The sequence below is a fragment of the Balaenoptera ricei genome, chromosome 8 (assembly GCF_028023285.1).
Source record: "Balaenoptera ricei isolate mBalRic1 chromosome 8, mBalRic1.hap2, whole genome shotgun sequence".
In the NCBI taxonomy this organism is placed as follows: domain Eukaryota; kingdom Metazoa; phylum Chordata; class Mammalia; order Artiodactyla; family Balaenopteridae; genus Balaenoptera; species Balaenoptera ricei.
Genome location: NC_082646.1, coordinates 63,135,224 through 63,152,493, shown reverse-complemented (window position 1 = coordinate 63,152,493; position 17,270 = coordinate 63,135,224). Strand labels below are relative to the sequence as shown.

Genomic DNA, 17,270 nt, shown 5'->3' with positions numbered 1-17,270 from the left:
ATGGGGCCCGGGAGCCACCGCCTCAGCCTCAGCTTCTCTGTCTCCAGTCTGGGCCTCCTGCTCCTGCTCCCACTCCTGCCAGGTATGAAGCTCAGTAGACCAGCCCTGGCCTCTCTGGGCGTTGCTGCTGTTCCCATCCTCCCCAAACCTCTCTCCACGTGCTCTCTCTTCATTTCTGTGCTGGGAGCAAGCGCTATCTGGGGAGTGTGAAGGAGGGGGAGCTGAAGAGGGCAAGAGGGGGCTTGCCTGACTGGGGCGGGAGCAGTTGACGGGGCAGCTCCCAGGGATAGGGCTGGAAGAGCCAGGGGGACCAGATCACGAAGGGTGAGCTTGGGCTTTATCTAGCAGGCCTGGGGAGCCGTTGAACAGGTTTAAGCAGCTACTGGTCTAGTCAGATTCATTTGTTTAAAAGCTTGATCTCTCAGAAGTGTGGCAGGTAGTTAGAGAGGTGAGCCTGAGGTGGGAGAGCAGGAAGGAGGCTGTTGCTGCCGTGGTCCATATGCAGGGAGGATGGGCCCAAGCTGGAGAGGTGATGAAGCATTCAAGAGCATTCAGCAGTATGACCGACAGGATGCGGGCACAGAGTGGTTTGCAGAGAGAAGGGCCAGAAGGGAGAGACAAATTACCAGATTTCCAGCTGAGGGCACCGGGGAGTGCTGTTTGCTGAGACGGGTAACACAGGACAAGGAACAGGTTTCAGAACACGGAGGGAGGAGGGACTTCCCTGGTGGTCTAGCAGTTAAGACTCCACGCTCCCAATGCAGGGGGCCCGGGTTCAATCCCTGATCAGGGAACTAGATCCCACAGGCCGCAACTAAGAGCCCACATGCCACAACTAAGAGCCTGCATGCCGCAACTAAAGATTCCGCACGCCACAAGTGAAAAGATCCCGCACGCTACAACGAAGATCCCGTGTGCTGCAACTAAGACCCAGCACAGCCAAATAAATAATAAATTAAAAAAAAAAATACATGGTGGGAGGAAACAGGTTCATATTTGGCCCTACACAGTTTAAAGTGCCTACAGGACATTTAGGACATTCAGGTCTGGAGCTCAGGAGAAAAATCTGGGCTGAAGAAAAAAGGAGACGAGGGCAAAGGACGGGATTCTGGGGAACAATACCTAAATCAAGGACTGAGAAAAAAAAAAGGACTGAGGACAATGGGATGTGTCACAAAACCCAGGGAAGAGTGTGTTTTCAGGAAGGAGGGGCCCATAGTGTCAGAAGCTTTGAAGACATCAACTGAAGTGCAGCTAGAGAAGCAGAGACAGGCTGGAGAGACTGGAAGGGGCAGGGCAAGAGGGTTCCGGATGCCTGGTTGAGAACTGGGACTCTTGCGGTCTGTTTGGGCCCCTCCAGCATTTGTTTTTTTGTTTGTTTTGTTTTGGCCACATCACGCGCCATGCAGGATCTTAGTTCTCCAACTAGGGATCGAACCCATGCCCCCTGCAGTGGAAGCGCGGAGTCTTAACCACTGGACTGCCAGGGAATTCCCAGCCCCTCCAGCATTTGTGGTGGGGCAAGCAGAATCCAGGTCCTTGGGAAGGGAATGGTGGGGAAGAAACCCATCAGCCTTGCTTCAGAAGATAATACCTACTCACACTATGGCCTTCACCTCATCTATCCTTGGAGGCAGGCCAGGGAGGAACTAGAGCCACAGGTAGAGAGACAGAGAACAGGGACAGTTAGACAGCTGTGAGACAGTGGAGCAGCTGACAAGGCCTCAGTCTTGTGCAGGGTACAGGTTGTGAGCCGAGGTCCCTGGACTAGGGTCTCAGATGGACACCCTTTCTTACTGGTCCCCCAGAGTGCTTCGGAGCCGAGGGCAGGCTGGCACACAAGCTGTTCCGAGACCTCTTTGCCAACTACACAAGTGCCCTGAGACCTGTGGCAGACACAGACCAGGCTCTGAACGTGACCCTGGAAGTGACGTTGTCCCAGATCATCGACATGGTGAGTTGGTTGTTGTACAGTCGTGGAGTGTGCTGGTGACAGTGTCAAGGAATGGGAGAATGGGAGACTGGGATTAATCTCCAATCAATTCTTTCCTGTAAACATTAGCATTAGCAACAATAACAGCTACCAACTGTTGGATCCTAACTGTTGGGTGCTCACAGTGTGCCCAATACTTTGCACACTTGAATCCATGCCTAGCAGAGATTACCACCCATGTAACCTCTGAGGAAACTCAGGCCCAGAGAAGAGAAGGACCTGGTAAGGTTACATAGCAAGGCTGGGTGGGAACTGAACTGTGTGGGCAAGTCAGGTTTGCGGGTGCTGACCAGAGCTCTGTAGGTGAGTGTGCACACACAGGGCAGGGTACTGTGCAGACGTCTGTCCACATCTATGCCCACTCTCTGCCCCCAACTAGGATGAGCGGAACCAGGTGCTGACCCTGTACCTGTGGATCCGACAGGAGTGGACAGATGCCTACCTACGATGGGACCCTGACGCCTATGGTGGCCTGGATGCCATCCGCATCCCCAGCAGTCTCGTGTGGCGGCCGGACATCATACTCTATAACAAGTACTGCCTGCCTTGGCCCCTCCCCTCTCCTACCCCTCCCTAGAGTTGCCCTTGGCTCTGGGGATGCATTTGTCCCCCATCCTCCACATCAAACCCGGCTGCTATGGTGCCCTGGAAGCTTTCCCCCAGGACCCTTCTAAGCTGCCAGGAAGGTGTTGGCAATTGTGGCTGCATGGTGCAGTAGGGCTTCCTGACCACACACACACACACACACACACACACACACACACAGCGGCTCATGGCAAGGGCCTACTGGAGGGAGCTCACAGCCCCTTGATGGCACCTCCACTTTAGGCTGTCTCAAGCCAACCCAGGCTGAATGTCTCCTAGGAATCCTCCGTGTGGTCCAGGGCCAATTCTGTATCTCTCGCAGAGAGGGTTCTGGGACACAAGTGCCTCTTTATGGCACTCTCCACCCTTTTCTCAGGGCACCCCAGGGCCTGCCTAGGGATTTCCTTCAGGGCTTAGCCCTCTGGAGTAGTTCTTTATGCCGCCTAAGCCAGTTCTGTGCTTCCCAGACAACACATAGCTCAGCATATTTTCCTCAGGGCCCCTCTAGGAGCTTTGCAGATGACACTCAAGTAAAGTCACCGTGCGCCCCGCATCAACTTTTGAGCTAGGTCTGTGTCTCGTTCTGGGCCCTTCAGGCGCTGGCCCCGCTAGGCCTCCAAAGGCACAGAGGGCCCTCTATACCGCTCCCTTTGCCCTCTGTGCCACCCCCAGCAAGCCCGATGCGCACCGCTTTCAAGGGGCAGCCCTGACCTCCAAGGCCGCGGCGCCTCAGGGAGCCCCACCCCCTGCCCGCAGGGCGGACGCGCAGGCGCCAGCCTCAGCCAGCACCAATGTGGTCCTGCGGCACGACGGCGCCGTGCGTTGGGACGCGCCGGCCATCACGCGCAGCTCGTGCCGCGTGGATGTGTCGGCCTTCCCATTCGACGCGCAGCGCTGCGGCCTGACGTTCGGCTCGTGGACGCACAGCGGGCACCAGCTGGACGTACAGCCGCGCGGCGCCGCCGCCAGTCTGGCCGACTTTGTGGAGAACGTGGAGTGGCGCGTGCTGGGCATGCCGGCCCGGCGGCGCGTGCTCACCTACGGCTGCTGCTCCGAGCCCTACCCGGACGTGACCTTCACGCTGCTGCTGCGCCGCCGCGCCGCCGCCTACGTGTGCAACCTGCTGCTGCCCTGCGTGCTCATCTCGCTGCTGGCGCCTCTGGCCTTCCACCTGCCCGCCGACTCGGGCGAGAAGGTGTCGCTCGGCGTCACCGTGCTGCTGGCGCTCACCGTCTTCCAGCTGCTCCTGGCCGAGAGCATGCCGCCGGCCGAGAGCGTGCCGCTCATCGGTGAGCTCTGAGGGCCCGGGGTGGCGGGGGAGGGGGCCGGAAGAGGACGCCCGCAACCCGGGGCTGAAGTGCGCGGGTGTCCGCAGGTGCAGGAGTGGGAGCCGGACCGGCCTGGGTCAGCGGAGGGGCCCCGCTGAGCGTCTTGGGGTCCGGCCTCGTTCTGAGATTGAGGGGGAAGAGGTCGGCCCCTTCCAGGGAGAAGGGGCAGAGGAAGGAGTTGGTCTTTCCTCAGGGACTTGATGGAGGAAGGTCGACATCCCCAGTGTTATAATCACAGGCAAAACATACTAAGTACTCACTGCGTGTCAGGCAGTCTCCTAAACACTTGACGTTTATTAACTCAAGGAAGCAGCACCACACACCTGTGAGGAAGGTTCTATTATAACTTGCTTCAGATCATGCTGGATCTATTTAAGAGCGTGACTTTCACGGGATTGTGGGTGAGTCCAGCCTCCAGCAGTGAGGGGAACAATTACGGAGCAGGTAGCTTCTGAGAACCTGACGGGGGAATGCGGGAGAGGGAGCCCTTGGCCCTTACCTTCTTCCCGCTTCCATCCGTTGGGCTTGGAGGGTCCTGCGAGCCTTATGGGGGGATGAGCTCATTCCTCCTTGTGCTCAGGCAGTTGGGGAGCTCAGGCCCCCTGAGTTCTTGTTTGGGGCCTCAGTTCCCTTTCCCTCTCCTGCAGGAAAGTACTACATGGCCACCATGACCATGGTCACCTTCTCCACAGCGCTCACCATCCTTATCATGAACCTGCATTACTGTGGTCCCAGTGCCCGCCCAGTGCCAGCCTGGGCTCGGGCCCTCCTGCTGGGACGCCTGGCGCGGGGCCTGTGTGTGTGGGAACGAGGGGAGTCCTGTGGGCAGTCTAGACCTCCTGAGTCATCCCCCAGCCCCCAGCCTCCTGACAGAGAAGCTGGCCCACCAGCAGGCCCTTGCCGTGAGCCTCGGTGTCTGTGCCATCAGGAAGCCCTGCTGCGCCATGTAGCCACCATCACCAACACCTTCCACAGACACAGGGCTGCCCAGCGCTGCCATGAGGACTGGAAGTGCCTGGCCCGTGTCATGGACCGTTTCTTCCTGGGCATCTTCTTCTCCATGGCCCTGGTGATGAGCCTTCTCGTGCTGGTGCAGGCCCTGTGAGTCCCAGGGGTCTGCTGCAGCCACAGCACCTCCAGACGGGGATGGAATGGCCAGGCCAGGTGGTGGTTGGCCCTCAGGCCACTCAGTCTCTCTCCACTGGGCCTCAGAGCCTGGGACATCCTCTCTTCAGCGCTACTGACTTCACACACCAGAGGGAGTACTCGTTGTCTCTGTGCCCTAACCTCTAAGGGGAAATCCAGAGCTTGCCGCTCCCCTGATTCCTGCAGAGGAGGAACTCTAAGAAGGGTCAAGGTCAAAGGGCAGTCCTGGAGGGACAGAACTGAACTCCGGTGCTGAGTGTTCGTGCTTTCAGTGAGGAGAGTGCAGGTAGTACAAACAGAACGGCCACATTTCCTGTCTTCTCTTCCTTCCTCTGTGGCTGCTGTTACAGGGACTTGATCTTGCCTGTCCCTACCTGGGGGCTCAGGGGAGGCAACTGGGAATTCAGGATTCCTGGTCCAGTTTCCAGAGCAGGAGACCACACAAGGATTTGGCCCCAAAGCCCCGACTGATAATAAAGTGTGTGCCTATCACTTCCTCCATGTCCTCTCTTACCCTTAGGGCCCGTGGTGGTGGAACTTGGGGATCCAGCCTCTTAGGGACCTTAGGACTCATGGATCAGAGCAGAAATTACATCTTTGCTGACAAGAAAATGAGATCCAGTCCACCCCGTTCCCACACAGTGACATCCGGAGAGCTTGAAGGTGCCCAAAGCAGGGGCAGTACAGGAACCAGCTATTCACAAGGTATTTGTTCCTTTCTGACTTCCACACATTTTCTGGCACCACCTCTGTGCCTCGGATGCAGTCCCTGCCTTCATAAGCTCACAGTTGGACGTGGGAGACCAGGGCCCTTTGGGAGCACAGAGGCAGGGCCCCTAACTCAGCAGGGTGGAGAGGCCAGAGAAGGCTTCCTGGAGGAGCGAACAGGAGCAGTCCAGGTGTACATGGGAAGCATTTGAGTAATATCAGCAAGTACCATGGCCAAGTACTTTTCTCCCCAATCACCCCCCCTCCAAACTACTTTAATCTTCTATCTCCAAGTGAGTGGTTACCTGTCCTGCAGTCCCCCCACCTCTATTCACCGTCTTACTCCTAGACCCCTGGGTGAGGCCCAGTCCCTACATTTTCCTCTTCCTGCTAGCAAGCCTGGCAGCTGCCAGAGAAGATCCCCGAGTTCCCTACAGATGGAGTTACCACAGATCTTGGCCACACTTAAAGCATACATGTGGCTGACATCCTCATGTTGGGCAGAGGTGACGGCAGAGCTGTTCAGTGGCTGATGGATTAGAGGAGTCCTGGACTCTCTGGAAAGGCTTCTCCAACAAGGAACCAGAGCAGCAGTAGAAGGGACCAGACTGCAGAAAGGGGGCCCTGACCCACGGCTGCAGGGAAAACAGAGGCACAGAGATTTAGGGGCAACGTGAGATACACAAAGAAACAAGATGAAAAGAAATGAGCAGAGTGAGCTGACTGATATACAACATGCAATGGGAGACAAAGATGAGGAGAAAGAATTTAGGGAGGAAGGTAGAGATGAGACCAAGGAGAGCCCCAGTTCCCCTTCCAGAGGTCATTAGGTCTATCCCCCAGTCTCCTACTGACACAACTGAGGCACTGCAGGGTGGGATGAAAAGGGGTAGAGATCTGAGTGGGATCTGGTGAGGCTGATCTTTGCTCCTCTGGTCAAACACTGGTGGGAGAGTTGCTGGTGCACTGGGATGGGGAATGGGGAGGGGTGCGGGAATCCTAAAGTTTCCCAGTGCTTGAAATTACATTATCAGACCTCAAAGAAGCCGAGTTGGCGTCTGGAGACCTGGCTGGTCTTGACTCTGCCACCCACTCACTCTCACCTGGAGCAAGTCACTTCTGTCTCTGAGTCTCACTTTACTGTATAATGAGGGTAATACTCCCTGTCCCACCTCCTTCCAGTCGATTATTGTGCAGTAAGGGTAAAATGAGATGGTGTCTGAGGAGGTGGGGGCCAGCCTGGTATGGTGGTTCCAAGTTCAGCTCTAGGACCAGGCTGTTTGGACCGAACACTTTTCTAGTTTTGTGTGTGGGGCTGGTTGCTTCATCTCTCTGTGCCTTCCTTCTCTCATCTGTGGAACAGGGGTGATGACATTACCTGCATCATTGCATCATGGTGAGGATTCATGGAACCCTGAGTGGTACTGTGTCATGGAGAAGGGTGGGAACAAAAAGGAGGCTGGGGCTCCTTCCTATCCGCTGTTCTCAGAGCCCTGAGGGAGGAGGCGGGACCCGAGGCGTAGGGGTGGCTGTGATTTCTTCCCTGAGAATGGCCTGTTCCCACCTAGAGAAGTGGTGGCTGAGGCAGGACCTGGCACAGCAGGTGTTCAAGGGAAGAGAAGAGTCATAGCCAAAGGGAACCTGGGGACCATCTAGTCCGATATGCTTACTATGCAGATAGGGAAACTGAGGCCCAGAGAGGGATGTTTGGTCACAGAGAGAGTTAGGGCAGAGCCTGGGCTAGAGCCCAGGTCTCCAGCAGCCAAGGCCTGACCTTGACCTTGGGAGGTGGTCTGAGAGAGCTCTGAAGGCAGTAACAGCGCGCTCTGCAGCAGAAGGAGGAGAAGGCCCAGGGGGACTTTGTGGAGCGGCCCTTCCCTCCGTCGCTTCAGTGCAGGCTGGAGCTCTCTGGGGTCTGGTCAGTGGGCTCCTGGGAAGGCGGGGACGGCCCCAGGCTGGGGGGGCAGGTGTGTCGGCTCGGCAGCCGTCTCCCACATATACATTCAGTGGGGAAGGTTAGCAACCCCCCACAGGTGTCTGCTTAAGGGAGTCTACTTTTTTTGATTAGAAGGGGGTTGTTTTTATTTTATGGGGGATATCCATCCAGGAGAGGGGCCCAGACCCAGGATAGCCAGCTCAGCCCCAAACGGAGCCCCACAGATGCCTGCAGCCCTCACCTGAGTTATCCAGACGGCAGGGCCCTGACTTGCACTGCTTGTCTGTAGGGAGGAAACAGTAAAGAATCAAAGGCTCAGTAGCTCTAAGTATGGAAAGGGACTCCAGAGCCCCGTGGTCCATCCCTGACTTGCTCTAGGAGAAGCTGGTGTGTTTTCTCCTAATTCTGCTTCCTTACAGTGGGACCTCCCTTGCCTGGGTTTGACTTGACCCGTGAATAGCAGGGCCAGAAAGGCGCCAGCCCTTGAAGCCAGGGTCATCTGGGCACTCCTCCTGCTCCCTTGGCCTGTAACTTTGCCTCCATGCCACACCCGCCTCTCCCTCTCCCATGTCTTGTCCCAGCCAAGGAGGGGCTAGTTGATGTTTTTTGTGTGTCTCCCTCACCTTCCATCAACTTGTGCACACTCGTGAAGCTGTCCAGGGTGGTAACTGAAGCCGCGCTGGACCTTATCCCACTTTAGATGTGGTCCACGGTTCCAGCCAACAGCCTGCCTCTAACTATTGATATGAAAAGTGGGCCTCACAGGCCCCTGGGCATCCCTCAACTAGGACCAGCAGCCCACAGCCCCTTCAGAGATTAAGGACCTGGGCCCATCGTCATGATTACTCCTGTGGATGGTCCAGGGAGGATGGACAGGAAAGCATCTGAGACCTGCCAGAGCCCAGACTGGAATTTAGGGGTTTGGCACCTGACGGCTGGCTCACCACCTCACCCCACACCCGCCAGTGCACATGACTTCTGTTCAGTCAAATAAACGCGCTCTTCTCAGAAAACTGGGGTGGGCCGCTTACTCACTTCTGGCAGCGGCTTCCAGCTGGGAGGAAAGCCTGACACCACATCTGTTTGGCCCTGAGATGGCCAAAGATACCTGCGTTGGTCAGGAAACCCTCTTCAGCCTCCCCGCAGGCAAGTGGCCAGCTCTGGCTTAGACACCTCCAGGGTGGAGAAGCAAGTGTACTACTTAAGAAGGTTATGTCTCTCCTTGGACGGAAGGGGTGGAGGGGTTGGGGGACAGGACTCGGTCCTTCTCACTGTTTTTAATATCTCTGTATATATCCTCTGAAAACGGGTCGGGCAAGGCCACCTTCCGCCCAGCTGCTGGCTGGCACGTGCCCTGCTCACCTTTGATGTACTCGCAGTTGTATGTGCTGCGCTTGCCCAGGGCCCGGAGGTAGATGCGGGCGGGGCCCTGGGCTGGTCTGCTGGCATTGATCACCTGGAAGGTCTCGAAGGGAGGGATCAGCACCTCCTCCTCCCCAGGGAAGAAGGAGTAGCCCTTGATAGGGGCCCCGAGGCAGGTCCAGATGCCAAAGAAGGTGTCTTCCCCAAACTGCTGGGCTGCAACATTCTGCAGGGATGCAGAGGCAAAGCCCCCCAGCCTGACGGTGGCCCCAGGCCCTGCTGGCCGGAAGCGCAGGCCCTGCACCCCTCGGAACACCTGGCGGCACTGGGGTGGACGCTGGCCCCTGCCCAGCAGCTGCAGGGCCTCGGTCAGCAGAAAGTGGAGGGTCTTGAAGGAGAAGTGGTGGAGGTAGTGGGCCCGGGAGCGGCCAGCCTCGCGCACGGCCACGTTGAATTCTTTGTGCAGGGGGCTGTTAGCTGTGTAGGCCAGGAGGGCCACCCCATGCTCTTCTCGGAAGCCCGTGGGCGGGGGCAGACGGGTAGGGCTGAGGCCCCACTTGAGTCCCCAGGCCTGGCGCTCCTGCCACTGGCTGCTTGCCTGAGCCCAGACATCGGCGTACACTTTGTTGGCCTGGAACTCCGTGCGGTTGAGATCCGGGAGAGCCGCCGCCATGGCTGCGGCACAGCCAGCATACTGGTCGTCAAAGGAGGCCAGGGCCATGTCCAGGGGCATTTCTCGAGAGAAGAGGTCTCGTCGTGTGATGGGGTGGCTCTGGGCCTGAGGCAGGGGGAGCAGCAAGGACTGAGAGGTTAGGCCCTAGGAGAACGGGAGCCCTGTTACCCAGCTTCCCCCTCCACTGAGCTGAGAAAGAGTAAGGGCCCCAAACACACCTGGAGGGGAAGGGGATTGGGAACTACTAGCTACAGATCCCCGAGACCAGGCTCTGGGGCGGTCCCCTCGGGGTGAGCGATCTCCAAGCGAAGCATCCGGCAGAGTTCAGAAGCCAGCAGCTGGGGGATGGGGTCAGCGGAGGATGACTGTACCTGAAGTGCTTCCATGAGGCCCATGGACACGAGCAGCAGAGACATCATGGCAGGGGTCTGCATGTTGGAGGTGACCCTGGGCAAGTTACTCTTTGGGTCTCAGTTTCCTCGTCTGGAAAATGGGAATCTGCACAGTTTAATAAGTTGTGATGAATTGACACCTAGTCTGGGCCCCTTCCGGTGCTTGACACAGAGTCACAACATAGAAACGGAGGCTCAGAAGAGAGAGGGGACCCTTCTTGCCAGAAGGAACATGGGAGACTTCCTGGAGGAGGTGACATGTGAACAGGGTCTTGTGGGACAAATAGAATAAGGCTTCAGTCAGTGGAGGTAGGAGAGAAAAGATTGGAGTTGAGGTTGGGAAAGGAGTTTGGGACAGCAGGAATGGGAAGAGCAGAGGTATTAGAGGTAGGAACTCTCAGAATGTAAAGATGAAAGACGTTCTGGCTAGTGTGGCAGTTGCAGTGTTGGAAAGCCTGGGGCCAGTCCTGAAGGAGCTTGACTGCCACAGTGAGAGGTCCAGGCTTCCCCTCAGGGGGACATGAGGCTGGAAGAGGGCAGATCCAGGAGTAGTCAGCTGGTGGGGCCACAGCAGGACTCCAGGGTCAGGCTTAGAGCAGGGCTTGGGGATCCAGAGGGTCCTCCTCTGTCCCTGCAATCCTGCTGCCAACTGAACCCTCACCCTAAGCCCTCGGCTGATGCCAGGCAGGGACCCCCAGGTGGTGCGGGAAGAGGGGCTGGGTGGGGGAGAGTACAGAGGGTACTGCTTCCCCCAGGGAAGCCTCCTGCATCCTCTGGGTGGGCACGCTGAGGGCCCAAAGTGGCTCCAAGAAGGTGTCCCAGCTTTGGGTCAAGATTGGAACAGACAGTTTCTAAGTTGGTGCTGCTTCTTTTTTTGTTTATTTTATTACCAAGTAATGCATGCTTATTGTGTACGAATGAATCACAAAGCCCAAGTCCCCCTTTTCTTGCTTTCCCTCCATGTCCCCCTTCTCACCGTTACCCTTGCCTGCTGTTTCCGTTGTAATGGTACCCTTCAAGACCTTTTTCGATGCACACACAGTATATTTAAATATACATACACACATAGTTTTCTGTATACAGCCTATTTTGGGGTTTTTTTATTGTCACTATTTTCAAAAAGAAAAAGGAAGTGTGCTTACACATACGTGTTCTACAACCTTTTCCCAGTTAACAATGTACCATGGACTTCCACGTCACACATGCATATCTACCTTGTTCATTACGATGGCAGCATGGAATGTCATATATAGTTAATCCATAATTTATTTAACCATTTCCTTATTGAGGGACACTTAGGGTTTTTTCCTAATTTTTTGTTATTACACATGATATTGCAGTGAACATCCATGTATATAAATCCTTGTCCTCTTGTCTGCATATTTTTATAGGAAAGATATCAAGCAGGTGATATTTAAAGGATCTGAATAGTGTTCATTTAGATAGCCACTGCGCCACTACCAGGTTGCCATCCAAAAGGTCCCACTTCACCCTCCCACCAACAATGGACAAAAGTGCCCTTTTCTCCATGTCTTTGCCAACACTGGGCATTATTAATCTCTCTTAATTTTCATTTAACTGGTGGTACAAATGGTATCTAGTTTTTAATTTACGTCTCTGGTCACTTAACAGGATCAATCATAACTTTAATTTTTTTTTTTTGGCTGCGATGCGTGGCAGGCGGCCTCTCAGTTCCCAGCCTGGGATCGAACCTGGGCCCTCAGCAGTGAAAGCTGGAGTCCTAACCACTGGATTGCCAGGAAATCCCCATAACTTTAATTTTTAATTTTTTAAAGTTTTAACTTAATAAAAGGTAGTACATTTTCATTATTCAAAATTTATAGTCCACGAAGCATGCAGTGAAACGTCTTTCTCTCACTGATCCCCCAACCCCAACCTGCTCTCCTCAGAGCTAACCAATGTTCCCATTTCCTGTATATCCTTCCAGAGATACTCTAGACGCATACCAGCAACTTCTCAGGTATTTCTCTTTTCCTTCTTTTATACAGACTGTAATACAGTTAGTGGTTTTTTATCTTTGGAAATCTGATGAAAGCTGAAACTGCTCCTCAGAAAATGGATATATGCGCCTTCACACAGACGTTACACAAATTTCAGGGTGGTTATGCATCTGCCCCAGTCTCACTCAGGTTAAGCATCCCTGCTCCCGAATCTCCTCTGGCTTCTGGTGGGGCCTAAGTTTTGATAGTTCAGTGACCCTAAGACGCTGGGATGTTATGTGGCTATAATTTTGTGAGTCTCCAAATCTAAGATCCTCTGATTGCCAGTATACAGTTTAAATTGAGGTGTGAGTTTCTCTGGGCAGTGGAGTTAACAGCCAGCAGAGTTTATCAAATTCAACATGTCCCAAACTGAACTTATCTTCCCTCCCTCAAAACCTGCTTACTCATTTATTCAGAAAATTCTTGAGCATCTGTAATGTGTCAGGCACTGAGGATAAAATTATGAACAGAAACAACAAAACCCACATCCCTGCTTCTTTAAGCTCTTTTAAGGTGGAGATGGAGTTGGAGTGAGGAATTTCAAGTAGCATGTTACAAGAACCCAAAGAGCCTGATGGAAACACATTTGTACAAGGAGTGGGTTTAAGTGAGGGGCTGACCAGAGGAGATTCGGAGTAGGTAGAATTTAAAATGGCATCACAGTGGGGTGTAAACCTGAGATACCGCTCCCTAATTCCAGGATAGAATGCTAATGGGCAGAGAATGCAGCAGCAAAAAACTACTTGAACTCTTGTGGTCTCTTGGAATCCACCAAAAAAGCCTGAGCTTCTATAATCTTCTCTTTGTGGAGAAACTAGTCCATGGGTTCAAGTGGGGCTTTCCTCACTCTGTACCCCCATGAGGGGAATACATGACCCCAAACTGGTGCTCTAATACCCTGGCCATTGTGATTGGCTCAAGGATGGACACGTAACCCAAGTAAGACTACTCAGAGTCTTTCCTGAGATTTGATAGATGGGTGCTGTGTAAAAGAGAGTGTGCCAGACACTGTTGATTCCCCAACCCCTATCTCCTCAGCTCATCTTCAAGTTCAACACAGGTGCAATGGATAGTTCTCAAGCATCTGACAGCTTCCCACCCTTAGTGTTCTGTATATTTCTGTGTCCAAGGCTTTCTCCATCACCCTGGGAGCTTGCTCAGGGCAACCCCAAAGTGCAGGAGATTTAATGTTCCCAAGGACAGCTGTCACCCAGTAAGGGTAGTCAGATTCTCTATTCCACAGAGGGTCCCCAATGGGACATAGTTGACCACAGTGGTCACACAATTTTTGCGGGGGAGCTTTTCTCTCTTCTTCAACTCACTTTGCCACTCCTTCACTGGTACTTCCTGGGATCACCTTTCAAATAAGCTGACGACACCCAATCCTTGTCTCGGGGTTGGCTTTTGGGGGAACCCAAACCAAGAGAGGAGGTCTTCTCTTTGGGTCATAAGCCATCAGAACATGGCCCAGAACTGTTCCTTCAGCCTGGACCCAGTGGAGCAGACCTGGGCCCAGCCCACAATAGGGAGGTGCCCAGCTGAGGCAGACTGACAGCCTGAAGCAGAGCTGCCCATCCAAGCTCACTTTAGGCAATCTACAGCTAACGTGAAGACCCAGGAGTATGAGAATAAATGTTTGCATGCCACTGAGATTTTGTGGCACACAACAAAATGGTCATGCAGTGAAAACATGAGGCCAACTATGTCTCTCACTGCATCTCCACTATCCTGTTTCTGTCCCCGTCTCTGCCCTGCAGAAACACAGCAATAAAAGGTACTAGAGGCTTGTGATAGGGCAGGAGAACTGTGAAGTCAGACATTGAATCATGTGGCCAGACTAAGGTATTGGCAGTGAGGGTGGACCGAGCATTACTAGGTAGAATTTACTAGACTTGGTGTCTGATGGGATTTAGGGGATGAGACGGGGGAAATCAAGGCTCACAACTCTGGTTCCCATGCTCTAGGTTGGAAATACAGAGGAGAAGCAGAGGAAACTTTAAAAGCTCATCCCAGCACATAGTAGGTGCTCAATTTAAAAAAAATGTATTGAATAAATGATCAGGTTAGGAGGGGAACTGGTGAGTTCAGTTTGGCACATGTGGACTCTCTAGGGGCAGATGTCCAAGATGGAGCAGAATGGACAATAAAAGACATTTGAGAGTCATAGGTGTATTGAGGTCAGGAAAGAGGTAAGGTCCCCAGGGAAAGAGGCAGGGAGGGCTGAGGAAAAAAGCAGCTTGAAGCCAAGGCACAGGCAGAGCAAGACACTTCCTTGGGTTTCTAGGGACTGTTCACTTCTGGCCTTTGGGTCCCATTAGATACCCTGGGATCCTTGTGATTAATTCCTCTTAGGGCTTCATCCAGCTCAGGGTGGTTCCCGTGAACTTGCCAGAAGAGTCTCGCATAATCTACCATCCTTATTATTCATCCAGTCACCCAAGATGGTTACTTAGGTTTCCATTCATTCAGCCATTCATCAAACACTAAATTAGTTGCCAACTAATGCTGGGCACAGTATGGGTCCATCCTCGATGCTCCTTCCCTTTCCCCATCCCCACATGCCCTGCCATGGCTCCGGTCAGCCCCTGCCTTCTCCCTGATCTCCCTACCTCCGCTGTCACCCCTGCTAATCCACACTGCTGCTGCTCCACGGAGTAGGGAGAAAAATGTTTCTAAAGCACAGCTGGTCATGTTCCTTACCTGCTTGAAAACCCTCTGTGGCAAACCTGACTGGAAGAAATATCTCAAAATGCAGAGATGACAATTATGAGGCAAGGGATGAGAAGACATCCAGAAAGGAAAAAAAAACAAGAGATCAAAACAAAACTTACCTCCTTACCCTCAGGACAGAGTCCAGCCTCCAGGCACTGGCATCTGAAGCACTCTGTGACCTTGCCCGCCCTAACCTCTTCAGCCTCGTGCCCCACCACCCCTGCTTGACTTCTACAGTACAGAACAAAGTTCCAGGTGAGGCGCTGCTGCTTCCCTCCATGTGTTGGGGATGCCCTTCTCCTGCTACCCACTCTTCAAGGCTTCGCTCAGGAGCCATCTCCTCCAGGAAGCCCTCTGACTCCTCTGGCTTCCTAAATCACCCTGTGCTTTCCCCTGTCACTGTCCTAATCATACTGTGCTGCCCTTCAGTGTCTGCCTCCCCCCTGGCCTGTGAATTCCCTGAGGGCAGGCAGGGACCAGGTATGACCCATTCTGTGTCCCCAGAGCTCAGCCCAAGGCCAGGCACAAGTGAGCCCTCCTGGAATGTTTGCTGCAAGTCTGAGAGGCTTTCTGGGTGCAGCTAGCAATGTAGAGCACTGCAGAACAGGTGCAGTGATGACTTAGTGACCAGTTTTGCAGGGAATGGTGTGGAGGCCAAAGTGGTGGGGAGGGCCTGAGAGGCCAGGAAGTGGAGGCACTGGGCAACCCCTTTTCCTATCCCAGCTGCCCTTCTGTCCTTCCTCTCATCCTGCTCAGGGCACTTCTCGTCAGTTTCCCCTCATCCAGACCCATGATGAACATTCCCTACTGGGGATGTGACTCCAAATCCCTCCCCAGAAATCCCCAAATTTCCCAATGGCCTCAAACCTCCCTAGGTATCCCAAACCTCTCCATCAGAGGTGCAATGGTCTGAATATTTGTGTCTCCCCAAAATTCATATGTTGAAACCCTAATGCCTGATGTGATGGTATTAGAACGGGGGGCCTTTGGGAGATAATTAGTTCATTAGTTCATGAACCCTCATGACTGGGATTGCTGTTCTTATAAAAGAGACCCCACGGACTTCCCTAGCACCTTCTACTATGTGAGAACACAGTGGGAAGGTACTGGCTATGAACCAGGAAAAGGGCCCTCATTCGACCTGGCTGGCACGCTGATCTCAGACTTTCAGCCTCCAGAACTATGAGAAATGTTTGTTTGTTTTTGATAAGTTACCAGTCTGGTATTTTGTTATAGCAGTCTGAACAGACTAAGATATAAGGTTCCCTGAAACTCTTCCTAATGATTCCTGTAACTCTACCATTAATACCTCATATTTCCCCTTTAAAAAAAACCGCTTTTCATGCCCAGTGCCCAGGAACAGGTGGTGTGCCCCTTACCTAGACTTTCTCCGGGATAGGGAAGCTGGTATTGGTCTCCAGCGATGGCCACCAGGGGAGGGGGAGGGCAGATTTCTCTTTTATACCGTCTGTCCCCCACCCCTTGTACCTCTCCCACACAGCTGCTCAGAAATGTGACACTCCCCTGTCTATTTCTGGACTAGCCTCTGCCCAGTCCGCTCTGGGCCAGAGCACGTCCCATGAAAAGGGAACCCCTGAAGCTAGAGGGAAATCAAGGATCCAGGCTAGAACAACTGCCTCCCCACTGGGTTTGGTCCTGCATTCAGCACCCCTGGCCTCAGGGAGTATCTCCTTATTGTTCCTTTCATGTGAGCATGGAGACTCACCTAAGGTGCAAGGCGAGATTCCCAAAAAGCCTGGGTCCCAACTCTAGCACTCATTGGCCATGTGATCTTGGAGGACTTTCTGCGTCACTCAAGACCACTGTTCAATGACTAGATTTGACTCCATCTCTTGGGGTCTTTCTTGGGGTTCCAGATCTCGGGATGGGAGAAGCAATTCCCCAAAGCCAGAGGGTAGAGAGAAGACAAAGCCATGATACCGGAGGTTCAGGCTGCCAGAAAGCTCTTCCCAGAGCTGCTGATTCCTCAGCTGGCCCCTTCTCCCATTACCTCCCAGTGGGCATCTAAGACTCAGAGCCAGGTTATTTATAGGCAAGCCCAGGGAGATGAGGGGAAAGGCTAGTGTTGATAAACATGGGGTCACCTGAGTCTGAGAGGTCAGGGGAGAGAGGGTCTAGGGAGAGGCGGGGCTGGACCCTGAGGATGTGAGAGAGCTCTGCATCTGGGCCAGGCTTGCTGAAGGGAAGGGGCATAAAGAGAAGGGAGTGGGGTGGGGGCCGCTAAGATGCTGGACGTGACCAACGTGTTCGCCATATGCAAATTGTATGCAAATGAACGAGTGCACAAGTGGTGACCTCTCGGCTGTCTGGACCCTCTTGGTCTCTTCGGCCTAACAGTTGTCTGGAGCCCGGGCCGTGGCGGTCAGGGGCTGCCCGAGGGAGAGACCACGTCTCATAATTCCCCTCCTCTA

The 17,270-nt window shown here is 53.8% G+C and overlaps 2 protein-coding genes across 5 annotated transcripts; one reads left to right on the top strand and one right to left on the bottom strand.

The window, feature by feature from the left end:
- On the top strand, nt 1-5,046 carry CHRNA10 (cholinergic receptor nicotinic alpha 10 subunit). Its single transcript, XM_059929907.1, has 5 exons — nt 1-82; nt 1,809-1,954; nt 2,373-2,527; nt 3,335-3,867; nt 4,554-5,046. Exons 1-5 carry the CDS (start codon nt 1-3, stop codon nt 5,009-5,011), a joined length of 1,374 nt encoding a protein of 457 aa, XP_059785890.1. The 3' UTR covers nt 5,012-5,046.
- On the bottom strand, nt 4,183-16,307 carry ART1 (ADP-ribosyltransferase 1). Of its 4 annotated transcripts, none has more exons than XM_059930913.1 (6): nt 16,218-16,269; nt 14,958-15,069; nt 10,103-10,214; nt 9,059-9,836; nt 7,938-7,979; nt 4,183-6,395 (listed from the first exon to the last, which is right to left on the bottom strand). In XM_059930913.1, exons 3-6 carry the CDS (start codon nt 10,163-10,165, stop codon nt 6,298-6,300), a joined length of 981 nt encoding a protein of 326 aa, XP_059786896.1. In that variant the 5' UTR covers nt 10,166-10,214; nt 14,958-15,069; nt 16,218-16,269; the 3' UTR covers nt 4,183-6,297. The 4 variants fall into 4 exon arrangements, with proteins under 4 accessions (XP_059786896.1, XP_059786894.1, XP_059786893.1 ...); XM_059930911.1 differs by having other exon boundaries at nt 10,103-10,229; nt 16,218-16,268; XM_059930910.1 differs by lacking the exon at nt 14,958-15,069 and having other exon boundaries at nt 10,103-10,229; nt 16,218-16,307.
- Nucleotides 16,308-17,270: the final 963 nt, after the last annotated feature.